The sequence below is a fragment of the Cajanus cajan genome, chromosome 6 (assembly GCF_000230855.2).
Source record: "Cajanus cajan strain Asha chromosome 6, NIPB_CcT2T_4, whole genome shotgun sequence".
NCBI classification, from domain to species: Eukaryota; Viridiplantae; Streptophyta; class Magnoliopsida; order Fabales; family Fabaceae; genus Cajanus; species Cajanus cajan.
Window position 1 is genome coordinate 57,426,558 of NC_138522.1, and position 23,678 is coordinate 57,450,235.

Genomic DNA, 23,678 nt, shown 5'->3' on the forward strand with positions numbered 1-23,678 from the left:
ATGACGTATAGAAATTAGTTTCATCTAATACATTTTTGACTGATTAATTCCACAAATGCCAAGTATGTGTTCGTGGAGCATTCCAGAAAGGTGTTCTTTGTTCTAGTTCTAGAAACTAGAGGGTGCTTCTTCAAGAACAAGCAGATCATGTTAATTCTCTTTCCAACACGTGGCAACAGAAGACAGTGCCACGTCAAAATCAATACACGTGTCGAGGAATTTCCAGAACGTCCCTCCAGCTCTTTTTCTCTTCTTGGCTGTCTGTTCCAATATCCCATCAAATCTCAAGTTTATCTCATCCTGTTCCTAACAGTCTACTTTCAAGTCCAACACAGAATCAAAGCAACCACAACAACGTTAATTAAGATGCAATTGAGACTAGCAGAAGCAACAAGAAGAACATCTTGGGCCTTATTTTCAACCACTCGTTTTCCTCTCATCAAACGAGGATTTTGCTCTGGCACTCGCAGCCGAACCGCAGACACAGAAATTCACACGGGAGAACAAGAAGCTGGTCCCGCGGTCCACAGAGGACAACCCCAAGTGAGTAATACTAATAACGTTTATCTCTTGTTAGATATCCCACATCGATCATAAGCTCAAACGGATATGCTAACTTTACGCATATAAATATTGCAGGGTATAACTACAAAGGATGAAGCCAAGGAAGCCAAAATTGCTGAAACAGAACGCAATGCCAATAAGGCGCACGAGAAGTTGAAGTCTTTAAAATCTCCATGTGAACCTTCACAGAAACTAGAGAGCGCGGGGGTGAATCAGCGATTGGAGCCAAGCATTCAGCAAAAGCGGGAGCATGGAACGGTGGGTTTAGAAGAAGTGAGTTGCGCTGGTCTTGATGGGACTCCGTGGCCGGAGGAGAAAGGGAGAGAGGAGAATAAAGAGTACTATAAGCACCACAAAGCGTCGCCCTTGTCAGAGATAGAGTTTGTGGATTCGCGGAAGCCAATTTCTCGAGCCTCCGACAAGACTGTAGATTCTGGAAGAGGTGGGGATGTCATTGGGTGGCTGCCGGAGCAGCTTGAGTCAGCGGAGGAGACACTGCTGAGGGCCGCTGAGATGTGGCGCCAGAATGCCATGCGTGGTGACCCTGATGCACCTCATTCTAGGGTTCTCAGAGCTCTTCGTGGAGAAGACTTTTGAGAATTATTGACTACAATTCTGATTTTAGTCAATAGTCAATAATATAATAAGAACTGTATATCTTAAAAATAATAAGAAAGTGTTGAATAATTCACACAACTCCACTTAAGAATCTTAATTAATTAATATATTTCTGACCAATGTCTTTTTTTCAGATTCGAATTTCTGGCCAATTTTTTAATTGGTGCTAATCTTAATTAATTAATATATTTATGATCAATGTCTTCTTTTCTTTTCGGATTCGAATTTCAGACCATTTTCTTAATAGCCATTTTATCACTGGAGCAAGTCTTGCATACACCCAAACCTGAGATCTTGCATGTTGTTTTTCTATTATTTTAAGAACTTGCACGTTGGGCAGGTGGTTTTGCTTTCACATGTAATCCTACTATCCTAGTACAAATTTATTTTTTTCTCTTTCCATATCATTGTAAAGTTGCTGTCTGCGGAATAAGATTTTGATTACATCTTACTGATCAGCGTTTGGATTCTCACATTAAAAATGTTGTATGTTATTTAATCATTTTATTTTTTCTATAAACTCTGGGATTCAAATAAATGGACTTTGTTTTTATTTCTTTTAATAACTCGAGTTGTAAAATTGATTTCAGAAGTTACTTAGCGAGTTTGTGTTACGGTTTATTATGAATAGGGTTTTTTGAGGATGAGTTTTTAATTATTAATAAGTTGATGATTGAAATGTTTTAAAATAAGTGTGGGGTAAGAATAGTGAAAGCCGCACACGAATTTAAATATTTTTACTGCTAAAAGAAATAAAGATTGTGATTCTATTCGAAAATGTTTAAAGGAATTACCGTAGAGAATCATGTAGAGAGTATATTTTGATTAGAATAATACAACACATGTTCTAAATATTTTCATACGACACTGATATGAAAGGAGAGATGGATCTGAAAAACAAATGGCAGAAGTCCATCTATATTCTATATGTTGGCCATTTTGTTTATTTTCACATTTAATGAAAAAATTGGTTCATCTGACAGGCTCAAGCCCTTCTGGCTTCTGATGCCACAACTGGACAGTCAAAGTCCGTGTACTTCGGGCCGTGGACTAAAATTAAAGATCCAGTTGGTTGTTCTGTTTGAGAAACGGTACGTACATAATTTCTCCACCCAAGATTAAACAGAAATAGTATATATTTGGATTCAGTCTAAATCTAAATTTAATTATTGTGTACTTTATGATCATTTAAAATTTTAGATATAATAAAAATTATAAAGCATTCATAATTTAAATTTTATTAAAATACAAAGTATAATTCAAAACAGAAAAAAAAAACATGTATTATTGGTTTTAAAAATAAAATTTACATGTATTGTATTAATTATTCTTAAAATTTAATTTAATCCATAAATATAATTTTCTTACCTTGGAACTTTGGTACATATCGTTCGTTGGGAATCTATAATGTTAGAATCCTTCTGGCATATTAATGGGGCAATATCTGGCTTAGAAATTCAAATGACTCAATAAAATATTTTTTCCTTCGTTTTATTTATTTTTTACGGTTTTTAATTTTACTGTTATTTTATAATATATCAATATAATATTAAATATTTCTACCTTAATCATAAATAATAAATTAAATTTTTCTTTAATCTTAATTATAAGTAACAATTATCAAATTTTAAAATTATTTAAAGATAATTTTTAAATATTTTTAAATATTTTTAATTTTATTTTTATGCATTCACTTATAATTAACATTAAATTATCTTTAAAATAAAATTATAATTTTTGACAACGTTAATTAAAACAACAAACTTAATTTTTTTTTTTTGGTCTTGATATATATTGCTTATAATTAGAACTGAAAATAATATATATTTTTTATTATTATTAATGAATTTTTTTAATTATTGCTGAGAATTCAGAAGATTCAAAGTATATTAAAAAGTTACATAACGTATTCATAAAATTAGGCATATTAATTACATTTTTTAAAATTTTGTACCACAATCTTAAACGTCAAATAAAATAAAATGTAATGTAAGGAGTAAATAACAAACATACTTCCTCAAACTCAAATGCATGTGGACAAATCCTAACACCCTTCACAATTTTTAGACCTAAATCACAAACTGTCTATCGTGTCGCTGCAGCATGAATTTGGTGTGACACCGTTAAATATAACTATAGACACTTGAAAAAGAAAAACACCAATTATCGTTTGAATTACATTTTGTTCCGCTACAAAGTACGCTATAAAATAATTTAGCAGCAGTTTAAGTTGAGAATAATCAAAGAGTATAATTTTTTTTATTCATTATCATGAAGTATTTAAAGAGTATAACTTACTTTTTCTTAACCTTAAGAGGAGATTATATATTTGTATTTGAATATATTAAAATTTTATATTATTTAGAGATAATATTTTAAAGTCTCGGCATTATAAGAAATATTTATATTTACAATGAATGTTAAAATTATTAAATTATATGGTGTCAAATGTCAATTTTGAAGGAGTGTAAAATAAAATAGAATTATCTGGACAGATCTAGACTTAAGAGCTCTTGGTGAGTTGAGATTGATGTTCAAAAAAATTTGAGCCGATTGTTCATTGTAGGTTTAAATTAAGACAGAATGAAGACTCGTGTACAGAAGTGGCCTAGCTTGTTGGGAGCATAGCTCTATGTTAAGTATTTTTTCTTTCAAGTTCTGTTCGCTTTTCCTAAGCAATGTATTTAATTTTCTAGGATCCACCACCTGTATAGTTAATGACATTTATGAGTTTGGCATTCACTTGTACATATGTCATTCTAATTTCTATTCACGTGACTAGGAAAGCGATATATAGGATTACAGACAAATATATTCATCGTCACATATCCTACCAATTGATAGAATCCGCCGCTTCAAATTTGCATACGGTGTATCGCGTCTCTACTCTCTAGTAGTTAGCACAGTAATTCACAGCAAAATAAGAAAAAAATCAAGATTATGCTCCAATTCTAGCTACTTACCTTTTAAACCTTGTTGATATTATATTAAAAACAATTTATGAAAAAAAATGACCAAAAAATCAACATAATTAATATATAGTACTTTGCAAAATAAGTTATGAACCATGCAGTTTTACTTTTTCTGATTGACACGCATGGTGTTTGTAAGATATACACGAAGCAGATGTGTGAAATTGTGTTTTATATACTTTGGTTGCAAGATCTGATGATGAAACGATGCCGTAGAGGACAAAACACCGACAACAAGTGCGGTCACCAATACATTATACACATGCATAGGTTATATTTAACCAAATGAAACCCACTGTTTTATTACGTTTTATTTGTATCAAACAGTTTTCAATTAACTAAAGACTATGGCTACTTCATTGCCTTTGGTATCTTCCTTCTTCATTCTCTTCCTTGCATACACTGTTTCAGCTATCAATAACACCGAAGCCACTTCAACAGTCACAAAAGACATAGTTCCATGCACAATGTGCGACGAGTGCGACAACCCGTGCCAGCCCTTACCATCGCCACCGCCACCTGTGGTAGAGTGCCCGCCACCGCCACCGCCGCCACCGCTACCAGTTGTGGTTGAATGCCCTCCACCACCAAAGACATCATGTGAAGATTGTGAAATACCACAAGGACCTCCACGTCCGGTGTTGTACTTTCCACCAGGAACCCCGAATCCATACTATGTGAAGAATAACGGTGAAAAGATGAAGCCTTTTCAGGCGATGTGGCATGTCTTTCTCTTCCTTGTTGCTTACTTGTTCATTTAGTGAATTAATTGTTTGGGTGATTCTTTGTCCTAGCTATCACTGTTTTTAATTTAATTCACACTAGTGGTGGACTTAGACTCACATTACAAAAATGAATGCTAAAAAGCAAGAAGAAATGTACTCATCAAGGTATAGCTGCGGAAGAAGCCACAACATTTGAGGAAAATAAAACTTAAGATCGCTGATGTAATGTGTCCTTCTGCTATGCTTATTTAGTGTTTGGCTTTTTGTCATTTATTAGTGTTCAAGGTGGAAATAATTGTATCTTATTATTAATGAACTGTTAAGTTTCATGTCTATGTACGAATCTTCTATATCAAAAGTTCACTGTCTATTAATTCAACAAGTTCCGTCATTAATCCAAATAATTAAAAAAAAAAAACTCATGGAATTAATAAAAAAGTTCAGTTGAAAATTTGTCAAATTGATTAAAAATTATGTTTTAGAAACCAAACCGAACGACAAAAAACCAGTGATCTAATAATAAGTCTTGTAAGAATTAGGACAGTAGTTTACACATCTTAAACTTAAGAGTTTGCTTTTGTTCTTATTTTCATCATTAAGACTCTCACGCAAACTCAACAGCAGTTAAATCACTATATGCATAGTAGTTTGCACATCTTAGGAATTTGCTTTTCTTTTTATTTTCATCATTCACAAACTACATTAAAGAGTCTTACAAATCTTAACAATATATGTCGTGTTAAAACTAATTTATAGTGGATTAACAATTTTTTAAATATATTTTTAATTTTTCTTAAAAATAATTAGTCCAAAGTGTTTATGGGTCTACAAAGTAGACCTATCGACTGTACCCCTCGACACACAAGAGGCATTAAACCTCGTTCAGCATCTTCAGTAGTCGAAACCTGTTTGGTACTCTCGTTAGTTGAAACTCGGTCGACACACTAGTGCAAAAAAGGGTATTTAGGTCACCAAATTTACGTCGGAAACAGTAAATACCGACGTTGTAAAAACGCGGTGGCAGTTTCGTAATTAAGTGGAGACTAATTTACGTGAGACCCCCCTAGTCCGACGTAAATGTGGGAATTAACGTCGCAGTCTCATAGTGCGACGTAAATTTACGTCGGAACAACGAAACCCGACGTAAAAAATGGCCCTATATTCCTCACCTTTGTATTTTCCATTCCCGCGCTCACAATTTACAAACAACCCCTCTCATTTTCTCTGAATTTCTGAGTCTCCCACTGCGTTTATTGCTACATTCAACGTATCCAAGTCTCTAAGTGTCTGCACGTTGGTCGTTTGAGGTTAGTTTGTTGTCCCCGTAATTATTTTGTTTTTTTTTGCTATTTGTTCCGCTGGAACGGCCCGTACTGCTTGCAGAACGGCCCGTTCTGTAAGGAGAACGGGCCGTTCTGCAACCTTACAGAACGGGCCGTTCTGCAAGCAGTACGGGCCGTTCTGCAAAGAGAACGGCCCGTTCTGCTAGAAATTTGTTGTTGTAATTTTTTGATCTGGAACGGCCCGTTCTAGTTTCAGTACGGGCCGTTCCAGATGTATTAAAGAAGAGACTTTTTTAGGCGTTGACCTTTAGTTTACCATCGATTTTTTAGGGTTGTAGTTTAGGTTAGAAAATTTATGAATAACTGAGTCAATAGTTAATTTGTGTTAATATATAGATAATGAATCGAAGTTGGATGAATGCAAGTCGCATTAGTCAAGAGTACAGAAATGGAGTTGAAGAGTTCTTACAATTTGCAAGAGAAAATGGGAAACCCATCAAAGGGGCATATTATTGTCCATGTGTTCGATGTTTGAATCAGATACGTCAAGAAGTTGGAGAAATACGTGGTCACCTATTTATATATGGTATTGTGAAGAGTTATACAGTATGGACATGGCACGGAGAAATATTAGACATTCCAACAGTGTCAACAACTGAAAATTTTGAAGGGATGGGCGATAACTTAGAAGAGATGATACGTGATGTTGGTGAAGAAAATTTTGAAAGAGCACATGTGTATGATACCTTAAAGTCTGATTTTGAGCAACCATTGTACCCAGGATGCAGTATGTTTACAAGATTATCAGCAACTTTAAAATTGTTTAGTTTAAAAGCAAGAAATGGCTGGACTGATAAAAGTTTCACAGAATTGTTGGAGTTATTGAAGGAGATGCTTCCAGAAGATAACACGTTACCTAATCGCAACTATGAGGCAAAAAAGATACTATGTCCAATGGGTTTGGAGTATAAGAAGATACATGCGTGCCCTAATGATTGCATATTGTATACAAATGATTTTGCTACACTGAAAGTGTGTCCCACATGTGGATTGTCGCGGTTCAAAAAGAAAACTGATGGAAGTAATGGTGAGGAAGAAATAGAGGGTCCCCCTGCTAAGGTCTTATGGTATTTGTCAATAATACCTAGGTTTAAAAGATTGTTTGCCATTAAAGAGGATGCAAAAAACCTCACATGGCATGAAAATGGTAGAAAATGTGACAACTTTCTTCGATATCCAGCTGATTCTCCGCAATGGAAGAGGATTGATGAAACATTTCCAGAATTTGGTGCAGAGTCAAGAAACTTGAGAATTGGTTTAGCTACAGATGGCATGAATCCTTATGGGAACTTAAGTAGTAAACACAGTTCATGGCCAGTTTTGTTGGTCATTTATAATTTGCCTCCTTGGCTATGCATGAAGAGAAAATATATTATGTTGTCTATGATGATATCAGGTCCCCGACAACCAGGAAATGACATAGATGTGTATCTTAGTTCATTGATTGATGACTTGAAAATGTTATGGGACACAGGAGTGGAGGTGTTTGATGCATATCGTGAAGAAAAATTTACTATGCGTGCAATGTTATTTTGCACAATAAATGATTTTCCAGCATATGGTAACTTGAGTGGGTATAGTGTGAAGGGTCATTATGCATGTCTTATATGTGAAGAAAACACAAGTTATACCCAATTGAAACATGGGCAAAAGACTGCGTACACTAGGCATCGTAAGTCTCTTGTTCGTAGTCATCCATATCTAAGCTTCTAATCAAATTACCACGAATAAAGAAGCATCCAATTCAATTGCAGTGGGACATTAGAGTTTTTGGAGTTGATAGCTCTGATGTTCCACTATACATATCTCTGCCTGATGCATTAGAGATTGTTGAGGGAAACTGCATGTTAAATATATCTGTCATACAGTTGTGGGCCATGTAAGTCATATTTTCTTTTATGAGTCTAAATTTACAATAATTACATTTAACTTATAATAATTATTTGTGTTAGGTACATGGACAAATTGAGTGTGGAGCAAGCACAAGCAGAAGTATATGGATTTATTGAGCCTCAATCCATCCAAAAATCAGGAAACACTCAGGTCCAGATCCAACAATATATGCAAACATGGATGAGTGACTCAAGAAGACATATATACATGGCTCCATACATTGACGGGTTAGTTTTTTAATTGGTTTTTTAATCATGGTAATTTTTTAACTGATTTGTTTGTCATACAATGTAGGTCCCATTGGCAGTTAATGGTAATCATTCCTAAGGAATATACCGTGGTGTGGTTTTGTTCACTTCATCAAAAACCAAGCCATGAAATTAAAAGCCAATTACATGGGTAACTAAAATTTTTTCATTATGTTTTAAAACTAATTATATATATTGGCTAACATTTGTTTTTATTTCAATTAATTAGAATCGTGTCTGGAGCTAATATATTAAGTGGAAGAGCCAGATCATTAAAGTCATTGCATTTCATATACCCTAAGGTTAGCAAATAAATTCATACAATCAATAATATTTAAATTTATTGACTTTGGAATTAATAGTTATTTGTTTCTCATTTTAGTGTAATAAGCAACAAGACTCGTTTGAATGTGACTATTACATCATGTATTGGATGAAAGCCATAGTTTCTGCGGGTATTATTGATTCTTGGGCGTAGGTAATTCATATCAAAATTTATTTAACTATATTTACCTTTAGAATAATTAACATTGCATATTAATGACACTTAAATTACCCTTTCAGGTCTTTCAAGATCCATCTCCATTGCCCGAAGATGAGTTGCTCAAGATAAGAGAACAATGGGCAAATTTTTTTCTAAGTTTAGTTAGTTAGATATTATGTTTATAGTTTGATAGTTAGTTAGATATTATGTTTATAGTTTGATAGTTAGTTAGTTTAGTTAGTTAGATAGCATTGACAAACATGTTTTATAGCTTTTTTTAGGATAATAGGATTTGCATTGTCATAATTTATGTTTTTTAAGATTTATATATTATTTTCTTTTTGTCATTCAATTTTGAAATACAATTTGAATTTCTATTCTGGACTGCCTGGTTTAGAGTTGGTATTCTGGATTATATTTATATGCAGGTGTTGGGTATATCAATTTACAAACATTTTATAAAAAAAAAACTCCCACAATTTACGTCGGACAAAGCCATCTCCGACGTAAAATTGTGGCATGATTTTGCCCCATTTTACGTCGGTTTGGAGAAATCCCCGACGTAAATTTACGTCGCCTTTTAGAGGCGACGTAAATTTACGACTCCCGTATTAATGTCGGACCCTTTTCTGACGTAAAAGGGTCAAAATACACGACGTAAAAGACCCTTTCTGTACTAGTGACACCCTCGACAGTCAATGCCCTCAACCTAAGGAGCATTAACCCCATTCGGCACCCTCGATAGTTGAAGCCCATCTGACAAACTCGACACCCGAGACCTTCCACATCAAGGGGCACTAACCCCGTTTGATCCACTCAGTAGTCAAAACCCTTAATTCTAAGAAGCATTAACTTCGTTCGGTACCTTCGATAGTCGATAGGATCCAAAAATAAGACTTCCCCTAAATGGTGGTTAATTATCCTTAATTAGGAGTTAGAGGTGAATTACAGGAGTAAAGTCTATTAGCAACGCATTACCTAATTCCTAACCCTAATACAAGGTCATCGAGATCTGGGCCCATTAATGACATATAAATAGTTCACATCTCAAGGTAAAATTACTATCCATTTATTACCATTACTGTTCACTCACGTGCTGACTTGAATGTTGGAGTATCTTTTGCAAGTACATCTCCACTGTCCCATAGATCGGAACGAGTTCGGTCCCCAAATTACGAGAAAATTATGAATATGTCCTTAAACAAGTACATGAGATTTTTTTATTATTGTTTTAAAAAAATTTGTTATTATTAATAAATATTGATATATATCGTTAAAACTTATACTAAATTATAATATATTTGTTTTGAACATTTGCATATTAACTCATAAATATTTTAAATATATTGATATTATGTTTCTTTCCCAATGTGGATAACCAATTTTATTCAATATAATTTTAATTTTACTAAAAAAATAATAAAAAAATTGAGATAATTATAGAAAATAAAGTTGTAATAATTATTTGTGAAAAAATATAATTATTGATTAGTGACATCTAAAAAATAGAAGATTATAAAGCGAAATTAATTAAAAAGAGATAAATTAATTACGTCATTTTTTCTATTTAAGAAAAATAAATACACTCTTTAAAAAGGATCATCCAATTAACTATTAGAATTAGCACCGTAATTAGATGAAATTTTGAAAAATGTATAATAAAAATAATAATTTTAACTCTTGTAATGGTTTGTAGTAATTAATTGAGTAATAATTTTATCTTTGATATTATTTAAATCATAAGAATATATAGAATAATCATTTGTTATTATAAATTTTTGTGCCTAAAATAAAATAAAAATTATTTTGTTATGAAAAAATTCTTTAAAAAAAGGTGCAACAATTGTCGGGAAGAATTGCATCCCTTTCTCGATGCTTCTCTAGGTTTGGAGACAAAGTGTTGTCTTTCTTCCAATGTTTAAAAAAGAACAGTCAGTCACTTATATGGAGAGAAGAATGTGAATTGGCTTTCCAACAATTAAAAGAATTCTTGTTAAGTACCCCAATTCTCACAAAACCAAGTACCAACCACTGACACTCCATTACTCTTATACATATCAATTTTTAGTCATGCCATAAGCTTGACTTTGGTCCAGGTATTGGGAGACGAACAAAGACCTATTTACTTCGCTAGTTGAGTATTACATGGAGCGAAGCTAGATACCAAAAAATTGAAAAAGTAGCTCTAGCTAACTTTGGCAGAAGTTGCAAAGAAATTACGTTGTTTTCAAAGTCACCTAGTCATAGTGGAACAAATTAACCTATTCGACAAGTCCTACAAAAATCCAATCTTGTTGGAAGATTGGTGAAATGGTTTGTTGAACTTTTTCAATATGGGATAACCTATGCACTTCGAGGACCAATCAAGTGGCAAATTCTCTCTGCTAGTAGAGTTAATTTCACCTTCTACATACATCAGACACAAGTTGGACAATATGGATATTATCTGTAGATGGTGCATCCAATTTAAAGGGAAGCATAGATTGAGTCATCATTTAACACCCCTACTCTCTAAGTACATGTTTGGATATCCATTTGCATATTTACAAACTGAAATTCTCTCTTATCAATGCACTAAAATAAGAAGTAATATTTTGTAATTTTTCCGTTTAACGTAAATTTAATGAATTTAAACAATAAACCAAACACACGATATGTTTGGTTTGTCGTTGGAAATTCACGATATCATGTTCAATAAAAATGATAAAAAATATTACTTTTTAATTTAGTGCTTTAGAACGTGTATTTTCTTCGTTTAACGAAATTCAATGATAAATCAACCATTCTCTAAGAAGAATGCACCAACTACATTTATTTAAAAAGGAAAGTTGTGTCCAAGTAAAATCACCAACATTATCACGAACAGATAAACAAGACATTGCACTGACGACATGACAAGTGCGAGATGTGAAGTGACAAGAAAAACGTATGCTAAGCATGAGAAAATGTGCGATAAAAACTCGTGAGACATAGAACGACATTTGAAGAAAACGATTCACTTCAAGAAGAATTGGCTCAATATATATAAAAATGTTTTATTAAAAAAATAAATATAAGAATTTTAAAGTAAATTAGAACTCTTGCTCAAAACACTATTGGTATCTTTTACGAGTATTTTTTCCTAGATTGTCATTGATCAACAAGGGGACGCTCGTAAATAATCAATTTTCAATTAGTCTTTATGTGCTAAAAGTACTCAAGGTTAAAGGATCGTGTACTCTCTTGGGCTTTATGGCCAATCTACCTAAAATTGATTGATTGTTTTTAACTAATTTTAAGTCTCTTTGTATTATAATGCTCAAGACCGAGAGATTGTGTATTCTTTCAAACTTTAAGTCGATCTATCTAAAGACAAGTTGATCATTTTCAACTTCAATTTTTAGCAATTTTGTATTATAACGTTTAAGACTAAAGGGTTGTGTACTCTTTTAGATTTAGGATCGACCCATATATTTGGTCAATATTTGAGCAATAAAAGGTTAATTAACATAATAACGATAGACACATAATAAATCTATCTCCTAAGCTTAAGGACTTAGTCCAAAAGGTTATCAAATAATATGCTTATCATTGAGAATATCGATATAACAAACTAAAAAATATAGTATAATTTATAATAATTTTGTGAAGATATAAGATAAATAAACTAAGAATTAAAGACATATTCAATTTAATAAAATCAAAAGATATAATTTTATTAATATATATAACACTGAGACTAGGAGGGCAAAGGTAAGTTTTTTTCCTAACAATCACTTTTATGCTTTGAATAGACTATCATAGTTTCGATACCAAAACACTTAATAAGTAGTATTTTAAAAGAATCTAAAATAGTTTATTCAACCTAGTCTTTTATTCTAATAATTATAAAATTTGTCCTCAAACACAAGAGTCAACCTAATAGATTTATATTTGTATTAAAATAATATTTAATTAACAAAATTATATCTTATGAATATATAAATTAATTCTTAATTATTGATTTTGTTGTACCGAAAGAGAAAAAAACTTATTCAAAGGCAGCATATTGCTATGAGATGAACAGGAGAGTCTCGATCAATGTTGACTCAATTAATGACCGCTAGTGCGGGAAGTGTGTAATAAATATTGTAACACCGACGAAGACCCATATAATTACAAAATTCCTGAGTAAATACACAAAAACAGTAGCCGTTGGAAATTACCACTTACTATTTTAGGAAGTACTAAATTGCTACTGTATTGTCCCATATATCTAACTATTTTTGCAAATATAAATTCGCAAAAATAGTAATTAAGATGTGTAAAGGCAAATAATTACGGAGTATAATCCTTAAATTTAATAAATTTTTTTCCCGAGAAAATAAGAATTTATGGAAAAGTCATTTGTTTGAAACTGAATCTGGTTGGCAGATAGAGCGAAGTATGATGATGATGTTAGAATTTGAAACGGAAGTTGCGAATATTAATTGATCTCAACACATACATGCCGACCGCATTTATACCGTTATACCTACATCCTGACCTCACATTAATTCACTCAGCTTCCGCTTTTGCTTTTCTTCTTAACCTCTATTTAACTAAAAAAAATTAAACGTTGCCAATATCTTTTTTTGAAAATGTTTTTTTCCTAAATACCCAACGAATGGGTTTTAAAAACTTTATATAAATGCAAATCAAGCTTATATAAAAGCAAATTCACTCTCATCTAGTAGAGGTTAATAATGACTTTCACTTTACACCAATAGTATCTTATTTTAATCTATTTTTTTATATTATAGAAACGAAGATATGGGAGAAATAAAACATGCATTCTCATCTCAACTACCAGCCGAAAGACGAAGACGCAAAACTTCCTTGAAGACTTGATTCACGAGAAGATAACTTATACTGTATATTACCCTTCAGAAGTCAACTTTAACCTACCCCACCCCACTCTCTGCCCTAATCAATTAACCATGTTTTCGTCTACACTTTTTATGCTTTTTTTTAATGAAAAAATAATAAGTTAGTAATTTTTATTTATTATATTAATTTAATAATTAGTTAATTAATATTAAATTACTTTACAAACCCCCCATCAACTGTTTACTAACTTTCACTACATACATAACACAAAAAATCTCCATTACATACACGAAACAACGTCATTTTTACCTAGAACTACCAAAGCAAAAAAATAAATAAAAATTGCATATATCAAATTATAGTTATCTCTTAATTTAACTTAAACAAAATATATATAGAGAGGTATATAAAGTATCTCAATCATGTTAGTTACTGTAAAATATATAATGAATATGTTAAATGCTGATCATTTACTCTATCATTGCTAAAAGGATATTTTAGCTTTTAAGCCTTTAAAGAACATGAAATTAAGCTACACCGGGGGTGTTTGTGATTTGTGAATCTTTTAATGCGCATAGATATAGTTATGCAGTTCATTAAGGGATTATGCATTAATGATATATCAATAAAAAAAAAAACAAAGTAAATGATGAATAGGCAATATGTGTATTGAAAATTATGTAAGAGTTTGTTGACTAATGTCTTCGTCTTCTTTCAATTTCTGCTTTGTAAATAAATTTATAAAACTATTACTTTATTTTCAATCCATTTATTGCTTTTAAGAACTTGTATAGAAATAAGTGAAAACAATTTTTTTTCCTTTTATTTTTGTATAAAAATTTAAAAATAATTTGAAAATAAGATGAAAATTTTATGTTAAAAATAAAATAAAAATCAAAACATGAAATAAAAATAAAAGTAAACCGCCCTTTAACTTATTTGAAAAACTTTTATATATAATAATAATGTAAATAGACAAAAATATGTCTAAATAAGTGTAGAGACTAAAAACATATAAAGTTCTTATAATATTTTACTCAACGCTCTGAAATATTTTTATGGATAGAAACATATTTTACTCGTTTTCTTTTTCTGTGTTCATTTACATAATTTAGTACTCACCTATTTCTTATGTATGTATTAATGAAGTGAATAAAAAAGCAGAAAGAAATAATAATAATATTATTATTATTATTAAAAAAAATGTTGCGTGACGTAAACACTTTACTAGACAAGCTTTTCCCACGAAAGTGATGATTATAGAGATTAAAATTATAAGATTTTAATAATATTATAAAATATTAAAAAAAATTAATAAATAGTAAAAATAAAAAATTATTAAAATTATTATAGAAATTCAAAAATTTAAGATAAAAAGATAAAAAAATATACTTAAAAAATTATTAAAATTAAAATATAGAAATTCAAAAATTTTAAGTGAAAAAATGAAAATATGCTTAAAATTTATTAAAATTAAATTATTTAAATATATAATAATATTATTACAAATAAATTAAATATATAAAATAAAAATAAAATAACTAAATAATTTAAAATTTGAAAAATAAAATATTATAAATATTATTTAAATAAATTATTAAAAATATAAAATATAAAATACTGTACGGGTGAGTACCATAAAATTATTTTACAGTTGATTGTAATATGTTGCGAATATATTTAAAGAGCAAGAAGATGTAGCTAATTTCATGGCAATGGAAGGAATCTCGTGGGGTTTGAAGAAGTACTGGATGAGAAGGGTTAAGGGATACCAAAGATTAATATATGGCTCCGATCGCCGAAGGAGGGAAGCGACCAAACTTGGAAGCAGAAGAAGAAGAAGAAGAAGGACATGGCATATCAAGATAGCTCCCAAGATGAGAATCCCCAAAATCTCTTCCCCAAAGAAAATGGTGCTGTGGCTCAGAGACGCATACGTCAGAATCATGCTGGGTCTCGCCAGCTCCACGGCTGCCTCGGCCGTCGGCTACGGCGGAGGCTTCGGCAGAGCCCCACCGGCGAAGGAGTACGACGAAGAGATGATGGTACATATGTACAACTCCTTGCTTATGGCACATGGACACTTGCTGCCACCACCCAACGCTGCCGCAACAATCGTTAACACTTCCTGAGAATGTTTTTTTATTTGCATACAAATAGTGAAACGAAGAAAGAAAAAAGAACTACTTTTTACTGTTTTTTATACAAATGTTAAAGAAAAGGTGTTATCGGAGATGGAGAACATGTGTAGCTATCACCAGACTTTACAGGAATAGAAATTAAACTTATTTCTCGATTCAATAGAAGCCCAGATAAGTGAATTTAATAGTGTCTTAAATAATGAGAGATAAAGAGAGATATGTAAAAAATAGGTCCGATTACGCTTATTCTTAATCTTAGATGGAATGGAACAATAAGAATCTATATATAAACATAATATCTATTTAGATACGCTCGAATCATCCCTTTCTCTCATAATGAGAATATATATAAATAACCTTATTCCATTCGGCTCTAGTATGGAATGAACTTATAATCATGAAATCGACTCGATCTTCGGATTAAATAGAACCTGATAGCTAACAGTGATTGATTAAAAATGATATAACCTACAATGATTGATACAAATGAAGCGGGAGTGATATTATCTCAGTCATTTGAGATGTTTTAAAAAAAAATAAAAATTTAACTGATAGCCTACACAGCATGAAGTTGGCAACTTCATTTTTCTCGCACACGTAATCAGGAAAGTAATATATAATCACAATTCAATTTAATCTAGTACAACATAGACAACTTAATGAGATGAAGCAGAGCAACTTCATCTTCCTCAAACTCAAGGGAATTGGAAATTCATGTAATCTTGTGTTCTTCCTGAAGGAGGGTTTATGTACACCCAAAGCAAAGAGATAATAATGGAGAGCAATCCAGACCAAACATAGATGATGGTTGGAACCTTCCCTCTCCTTCCCATAAGGCCCTTTGCAAATGGGTAAAGATGGCACAAGACCCAGAAGCTGAAAAACACCCCTCCTACTAGTTTGCTCCATTGTGGAAAGGGACTGTACACAGTCCTGGCTACCCCTACAGCAATAGCAATGGAGTTCACCATCATAATAGTAATTGGAGGTACCATTAGAAAGCTCCACTTCACCACATAAAGATCAGCAAACTCATCATCTCCTTCTTCTGGAGTGGCTGACTTTGAGGTTAAAGTGAATGATATGTCAACTCCTGCTATGACCTTCAACAACCCTTGTAAAACAGCAGCAGGGTGTGCACTTGTTCCACCAATCAACCAGAACTGTTCATTTCGCCACCAATCATGAAGAGTGATTCCTGACCACTTGATCTCCAGGAGTGCCAGCAAGCACAGTGTGACTGTGATGCCCAGCAAGAACACCAGAAAAGTTACACTGAGGGTTTGGACTATAAACTGCCCCGAAAATAGGGACACTGCAGGCAGAAAACAATAAACGATCAAAAACATAGAAGTAAAAGGGTACATTCCCACGTTGAAATATGCCACCCTCTGCAAGAATTTCATTCTAGGACTTGCCAATAATGCATTGTTCCTTGAGAAGAAAATCTCAACAGAACCTGTTGCCCATCGAAGCACTTGGTGGAGCCTGTCTGTCAAATTGATTGGAGCTGTTCCTCTAAAAGCATCCCTTTTGGTCACACAGTACACTGATCTCCACCCTCTATTGTGCATTCTGTAACCAGTCACCACATCTTCTGTAACTGAACCATATATCCACCCCACTCGTTTGCCCCACTCAGTTTTATCCTCGTAGAAACAAGATATCACACTTATTGCCTCAGCAACAGTGGCAGCATCCAATGGTTCTCGAGGCACAGCAAGAGAACCTGCTGGTCTTCCATGTGTTCCCTTTCCTTGCAAATCTTGAAGCAACCTTCCCTGGTATTCTGCCACAGGAATCGATGCAGCGAGAGAAGAAGAGTTCCCAAACCTTTTGGGAAGAAGCAAGGACTCTATGTCTGCATCATCGTCATTATGATCACCATTTATTGGCACGGAAACCTCATCCTCTTCCTTTTTTGACACCTTTGGCTTTCTCAGAAACAACTTAATTTTCTTCCTGCCAAACCACCCGTGGTGTTCTGTGGCTCTTGGAGGACTAAATCCATAAAGGGCAGTTCTTCTGAATATGCAGCCTGTTCCCACGTACATGGGGCCCTGTAAGCCATCAAGAGCTCTCATGCTCACATCAAAGAACACTGTGTTGTGGTTTGCATATCTGTCACTGGGGTCAATACCCTCAAACCTTTGTGGGAACTGAACGTAGCATATCCTATCACCACCCCTATCAAGCATAAAGCACATACCTTCCCTCAGTGCCAAGGAGTTGTAGATGTAATGATCACAGTCAAGATTAAGAATGAATGGTCCATTGGACATAATGGCACTGGTGCGAACAAGAGCATTCATGGCTCCTGCTTTCTTGTTGTGATCATATCCCGGTCTCTTCTCACGAGACACATAAACAAGCATGGGCAGCCTAATATCAACATCTGTTGTGTCAATCAAGTTCTCCCCATCAGCTTCTACCCCAAATTCCGGTTCTGCATTTGGTGGAGCTAACATTGCCTGCAAAAAACCATGAAAAACTCGGTGTTAGTATTCTCTATCTACGGTTCAAGCACAACATGATAATACTAAGATGTAATGAACATTATTTAGTTTTAATCTCTACAGAAATTTTATTCATTAGATTTTACTCCTCGTGGTATAATGAGAAACTAAAACCAAGTCATTTTTTAATCACTAAACATATGAACTAAAAATGAATAAAATGTTTAAGGTCCTATAAACATGAAATTATACCATTACATGCCTAAAAACAAATATAAACATTTTACCTATTGTTACAATACACAACATGAACAAGTATTGAAGAATTTTTACCTGAATTATTCCAGCATGGTCCCCTCTTGAGTGGTCTTGTTCTGCTGAAGCCCAAGTTCCTGGCCAATGAGAACCATCGGACATCCATGTAGCTTTAGGAACCTTAATGGGTTCAGACACATTGGAACCTGCTTCCATCTGTTTCTTCTTGGCACGCAACTCCTCGTGAGCATTGTAAGCATCGGATCTTCTCCTAATGGATTCTGGCAAGGAGTTTATCCTCACTTTGAACTCATCATATTCCCTTTTCACCCTTCTCCTCTCTCTCACAAAGTCCAACCGGACCTTATTCTTAAGAAAATCACGCTTCTGTCCAAAATAAGCTTCGGGGTTTCGGGGCTCAATCTGGTGCTTCCGACAGAACGGAACCCAAATTCTTGCAAAGCTAGCAGTCTCAGCAAGAGCTTCAAACGTCAACAGAGCTCCACCATCATCAGACAAGTAACACGCAACCTTCTCCACAGGATAATCAACAGCAAGGATGGAGAGAATGGTGTTGGCAGTGACAAGAGGAGGCTCCTTTTCTGGGTCTGCCGTGGAAACAAACACGTCAATGCCTGGTAGATCAGACCTCCCTTTCGGGTTGCGCAGGTTTGGAGACTCAAACCGCTCTTTCAGAACAGACAGATCAGTGACTCTGTTCACAGGACAGAGCTTAGGAAGCTGATCAAGAAGCCACGAAAATGCAAACCATAGCTCACATGTTATGGACATCGCCCACAGCCAAATCGCTTCATGGTTCGGGTGTCTAATTCTCCACGTGAGAAATAGTCCCAAGGAAGCAAGACGCAGCAGAATAAGCAACCTAAACAAAGACATTAGAATCATCAGAATCTACTTTTGCAAATGGCTAGTAAGCAATAACTAAATATTAATAATAAGTCAGTACATACTTGTATGGCTTTTAAGGTAATTATAATTTAACAAATTTATTATCTATATAAATCATGATTAAATGATAATGTAAAGTTATATAACAAATTCGGTGTATCACAGTTAAATCCTAACTAAATATAGTAATAAGTGAAAGTAAAAAAAAGTGAAAGGTCTGAATTTGGAGCAACTGACCTATAAGGACTGATAATAGCAGCTGAAACTCCAACCTTGCGGGTCAAGGGTCTCCTAGCTTTCTCTCCGAACTCCGGAGGGGGTTCAAACCCATTAGCACCATAGCCATCTTTAGGCCACACAGCGTTTCCATACCCATAAGTCCCTTTGGTCTCAAATAGCCACCTTGTGTGGTCAAAGTCAGGAGGATGGTTCTGCGCTTTGAAGGACTTGACAAGGGAAAGCCTCTTGTCCAACTTGAACTCCGCCATGGAAGGCAGAGGCAGAGGCTGATCCTCACCCTCAGAACCCTCCTCTTCCTCTTCCTCTTCCTCTTCCTCATCATCGCTCACATACTTATAAGGCTCCTTGCACCCAGGACACTTTCCACTACACTCCAGGTAACAGTCCCTGCAAACCCTAAACCCGCACTCGCAGGGTCCACCCAACAACCTTCCCTTCATCGCTTCCTCGTCGCATCCTCTCATTCCGCAAACCGACGCCGTTTTCGCCTGCACCTCGCCCTCCATCGAGCACTCCATGACGTGGCCGCGCGTCACGGAGTTGAACCCTCCGGTGAAGATTGTGCCGGAAATGAAACTCCTGCTGCTCTTTCCGTCCTCTGATGCTGTCATCGGCTTCCGGTCCGGCGTCGGAGGAATTTGAACGGTGTACGTCACGTAGTCGGAGCTAGTTTCCTCGACGCCGCCGCCGGAGAGCCTCCTTCCGCCGGCAGCGGAAGCTCTGAGAGGAGAATTGGGGTTGTTGGAGACGGAGGCGCGTGCAACGGGACTGGTCAGCCCCATGCTCCGGCGTCTGCCTCCGGACGACACCGTTATGGTCACCGGAGAGGAAGAAGGGGACGTGGACGACGCCGTTTTGACCATGTTGCTAAAAAAGGATGTGGAATGAGAAGGTGTGAAGAAATAACGGTGAGAGAACAGAAATCGCTAATGGGCCATAATAATAATAGAAAGAGCGAATTGTGAATGTGAAGTGAAGGAAGTGAGAGTTTCAAGTTTGAAGTTTGAAGTAGAAGTAGTGTTGTTGATAGGAGCAACGGTCGAATTTGAAAGTTGAAAGTGAAAAAACGTCCACATTTTGAGACTTAAATGCAACGGTCACTAGATCTAAACCGCTGATTTACTTCATGACGGATATCATGGATCTGGACCGCTGATTTTGTTTTCCTTTTCCTTCCGGTTGCTTTGTTTTTCGCTTTCTAATTTAAGATATATATAAATCTGGTGACTTTTTTAATGTGAAGTCAATTTCACTCAAAAAAGTGGACCTTATACATAATATTGTATAATACCTATTTAAAACAGTTATCAATTAATAATATAATATTAAAATATGATATATATTCATCTCTTATTAATGCTATAATAAATAGGATAATTTTCACAACATAATTATACAAAGGAAAATTATAAATAAAAAATAAATAAGATTATATAATTTTACATATGTAATTATAAAAAAAAATACCTAATATAGTATATTTGTTAAAATTAAGATAATTTTAAGCCACAAATTATTTAGAATGGAAAAATAATTATATCTTAATGATAGTAAAATAATTTTATAACAAATACTGAAAATATCATAAGCATATTTATCTTAATAATAAAAATATACATTAGTATTTATTATGTGAAAATCACACACACACACACACATATATATATATATATATATATATATATATATATATATATATAATATAATGGACTAAAATTTAAAACAATAGAAAAATAATATTGTGAGAATGAAAATAAACATAATATAAAAGTCACACATAATAACTTGCAATCATAATAATAAATAAAATATTTTATAAAGTAAATATTATAAAAATTAAGAGATATTTTCATTTATGTTGGCTCTAAGTTTGATATCTATTTTCATATTATATAAAAATTAAAAAGAGAGATCACACATAAAAATAAGTTTTTATGGGTGTTAATCACTAATATTTTTGCTTTTCATGTCAGTGATCCGTGTTAGATGCTCATGTCAGCATGTGAGTTAGTGTGATATCATCTCTAACAAGTCACATTAGCATCTTGTTTTTTTTTTTTTTTGACAGCGCAAATTTTGTTAAAAAATTATCTCACATCAATGAAAAACTCAATTGTTGGATGGAGAAAAAATTTAAGACCTAACTATGCAATTGAAAATGAAAACACGATCACGATAGTTTGAAGGTGGAGAGTAAAATTAAGTCATTTGTTTACCTTGCATATATTTGAATCAAACTTTATAAACTCAATTGCCACCAACTCTCACACTTAACCACTAGATAATGATAGAAAATTAAAAAGTTAAATTATTCACTTAGTCACTATAGTAAAAATTAATTCTTACGAGACAAACTCAAAAATGTAAATTTAGTTCATGGATAAATTTTGGCGATGAAGTTTTATTTTATTTTATTAGTTTTAGTAATGGAGGCCAAAACTTTTAAGTTTTAATCTTTTATGCTTGTGTAGGAATTAAAATTTTAAAACTCTAAAAAAAAACTTGAAAACTTTTCTCATGTAAGTACCGAAATTTAAAATGAGGATAACATATAGTTTAACCAAATGGGAAAAAAAAAGTAAAAAAACACATTTTATAAATTTTTTAGGATTGAAAATAGAAAGTAAAGAAGTTTTTTCACTTTTAAGTTAGGAAAACGATAAGAAAATAATCCGCAAGTGTATTCACTTTTTCACTTTTTTGTTAGGAAAAATATGCATAAAACAGAGCATATTTAGACAGAAAATTTTGATGTTTTTATACAAAAAAGTTACATTATCCTCCCACTTTTCTACCCACATAATCAAATGAAGTTTTATCATATGGGCTCACTTATTTTTTTTACAGCTACTTTTTTTTTTCCTTTATGTTATTGTTGCATACCAACCAAAAGAGAAGAAATATATAATATCTCTTCTCCCTTGAAAGCTTTCTTACCAAAATTGAGTAAAAGTGTCAAAGTTGAAGTGATTTAAGCACATTCTATATCTAAAATACAAATAATGATTTCGTGTGTTAATATTTTTAAAAATTATCCTTTTAAGAATTATTTTAATTTCATATTTAATTTTTTTATTTATTATAATTATTTATTATTCAAATTTAAATATTTTAAAAATAAATTATCCAATAAATAAAAATATCATTTTACTAAAATATAAATTAACCCCAAGCGTGTGATTCAGCGGTAGGGGTTGATCCACGCTTAAACAAGGTCAGGGGTTCGAATCCTGCCTTGTGTATGCAGCCGCTTAAATCTTGTGGGTCAGCTATCCTACCCTTCGAGGTGCCTCCCTCGTAGCGAGGAGATTAGTCACTGCTATCGGCCCTGGATACTCCAGGGACAAACAAAAAAAATATAAATTATTTATCATAAATCTAAATATAACTTATATATTTAAAATTATCTATTTATTTAAATTTTAATTATATATATATATATATATATATTCTAAATCACCAAAATCAACTAAAACAAAAGCATCAAAGCAAAATTGACCTACGGGATAAGTTTAAAAATTACAGCAACATAGCCAAATTTCAATAAAATTTTTTACTACAAGTATTATATGTCTCTTTAAATATTTTTAATTTATCTAAAAATATTTATCACTTTAAAAAATCAAGAAAATTTATAATTCATTATTATGTCATCTTAATGTTTAAATAATATAATTAAAACACAATGATAATATAATTTTTTTCACATTTATCATACAAACATCAATTGACATGAGTAAAAATTGATGAATATTTTAATAATCACTTTAATAATATAAAAAATTACGCTAATAATATATTGAAGTTAAACATGTTTGAATAAATTTACATTCACATTCTAACTCTATAATAAAGATAATTTTGTTAAAGAAAAACATTTTATCATAGTAATTAATGCTATTAAATTTTTTAAAAATATACATTAGCATAAAAGAAATAAAAGAAAACAAATATAAGCCAGAAACCCACAATCATCCCTACAAAGCGCGTCATTTGATTTCTA

General features: G+C 32.9%; 4 protein-coding genes across 7 annotated transcripts; 3 read left to right on the top strand and 1 right to left on the bottom strand.

The window, feature by feature from the left end:
* The first annotated feature begins 265 nt into the window (after positions 1-265).
* Positions 266-1,315, top strand: LOC109812253 (GATA transcription factor-like protein). Its single transcript, XM_020376178.3, has 2 exons — positions 266-543; positions 640-1,315. The coding sequence occupies exons 1-2, from the start codon at positions 367-369 to the stop codon at positions 1,159-1,161; spliced, it is 699 nt and encodes a 232-aa protein (XP_020231767.1). The 5' UTR covers positions 266-366; the 3' UTR covers positions 1,162-1,315.
* Positions 1,316-6,420: 5,105 nt separating this feature from the next.
* On the top strand, positions 6,421-9,220 carry LOC145959165 (uncharacterized). 4 transcript variants are annotated; one of them, XM_083077753.1, is made up of 6 exons: positions 6,421-8,101; positions 8,175-8,342; positions 8,410-8,514; positions 8,593-8,665; positions 8,746-8,841; positions 8,928-9,219. In XM_083077753.1, the coding sequence occupies exon 1, from the start codon at positions 6,562-6,564 to the stop codon at positions 7,933-7,935; it is 1,374 nt and encodes a 457-aa protein (XP_082933879.1). In that variant the 5' UTR covers positions 6,421-6,561; the 3' UTR covers positions 7,936-8,101; positions 8,175-8,342; positions 8,410-8,514; positions 8,593-8,665; positions 8,746-8,841; positions 8,928-9,219. The 4 variants fall into 4 exon arrangements, with proteins under 4 accessions (XP_082933879.1, XP_082933877.1, XP_082933878.1 ...); XM_083077751.1 differs by having other exon boundaries at positions 8,175-8,514; positions 8,928-9,220; XM_083077752.1 differs by having other exon boundaries at positions 8,410-8,665; positions 8,928-9,220.
* Positions 9,221-15,335: 6,115 nt separating this feature from the next.
* LOC109812276 (uncharacterized) lies at positions 15,336-15,970 on the top strand. Its single transcript, XM_020376202.2, has one exon. It carries the CDS (start codon positions 15,384-15,386, stop codon positions 15,804-15,806), a length of 423 nt encoding a protein of 140 aa, XP_020231791.2. The 5' UTR covers positions 15,336-15,383; the 3' UTR covers positions 15,807-15,970.
* Positions 15,971-16,292: 322 nt separating this feature from the next.
* CSLD5 (cellulose synthase-like D5) lies at positions 16,293-20,716 on the bottom strand. Its single transcript, XM_083077754.1, has 3 exons — positions 19,673-20,716; positions 18,605-19,409; positions 16,293-18,286 (listed from the first exon to the last, which is right to left on the bottom strand). The coding sequence occupies exons 1-3, from the start codon at positions 20,536-20,538 to the stop codon at positions 16,511-16,513; spliced, it is 3,447 nt and encodes a 1,148-aa protein (XP_082933880.1). The 5' UTR covers positions 20,539-20,716; the 3' UTR covers positions 16,293-16,510.
* Positions 20,717-23,678: the final 2,962 nt, after the last annotated feature.

What these genes read in the sequence shown, in the direction of transcription:
- LOC109812253 (XM_020376178.3), top strand. Translation starts at nt 367, where the DNA reads ATGCAATTGAGACTAGCAGAAGCAACAAGAAGAACATCTTGGGCCTTA. An exon ending in TCCACAGAGGACAACCCCAA is followed by an intron (nt 544 to 639) that starts GTGAGTAATACT and finishes TAAATATTGCAG; the next exon opens with GGTATAACTACAAAGGATGA.
- LOC145959165 (XM_083077750.1), top strand. Translation starts at nt 6,562, where the DNA reads ATGAATCGAAGTTGGATGAATGCAAGTCGCATTAGTCAAGAGTACAGA.
- LOC109812276 (XM_020376202.2), top strand. Translation starts at nt 15,384, where the DNA reads ATGGCAATGGAAGGAATCTCGTGGGGTTTGAAGAAGTACTGGATGAGA.
- CSLD5 (XM_083077754.1), bottom strand. Translation starts at nt 20,538, where the DNA reads ATGGTCAAAACGGCGTCGTCCACGTCCCCTTCTTCCTCTCCGGTGACC. An exon ending in GCTATTATCAGTCCTTATAG is followed by an intron (nt 19,410 to 19,672) that starts GTCAGTTGCTCC and finishes GTCTTTGTTTAG; the next exon opens with GTTGCTTATTCTGCTGCGTC. An exon ending in ACCATGCTGGAATAATTCAG is followed by an intron (nt 18,287 to 18,604) that starts GTAAAAATTCTT and finishes GGTTTTTTGCAG; the next exon opens with GCAATGTTAGCTCCACCAAA.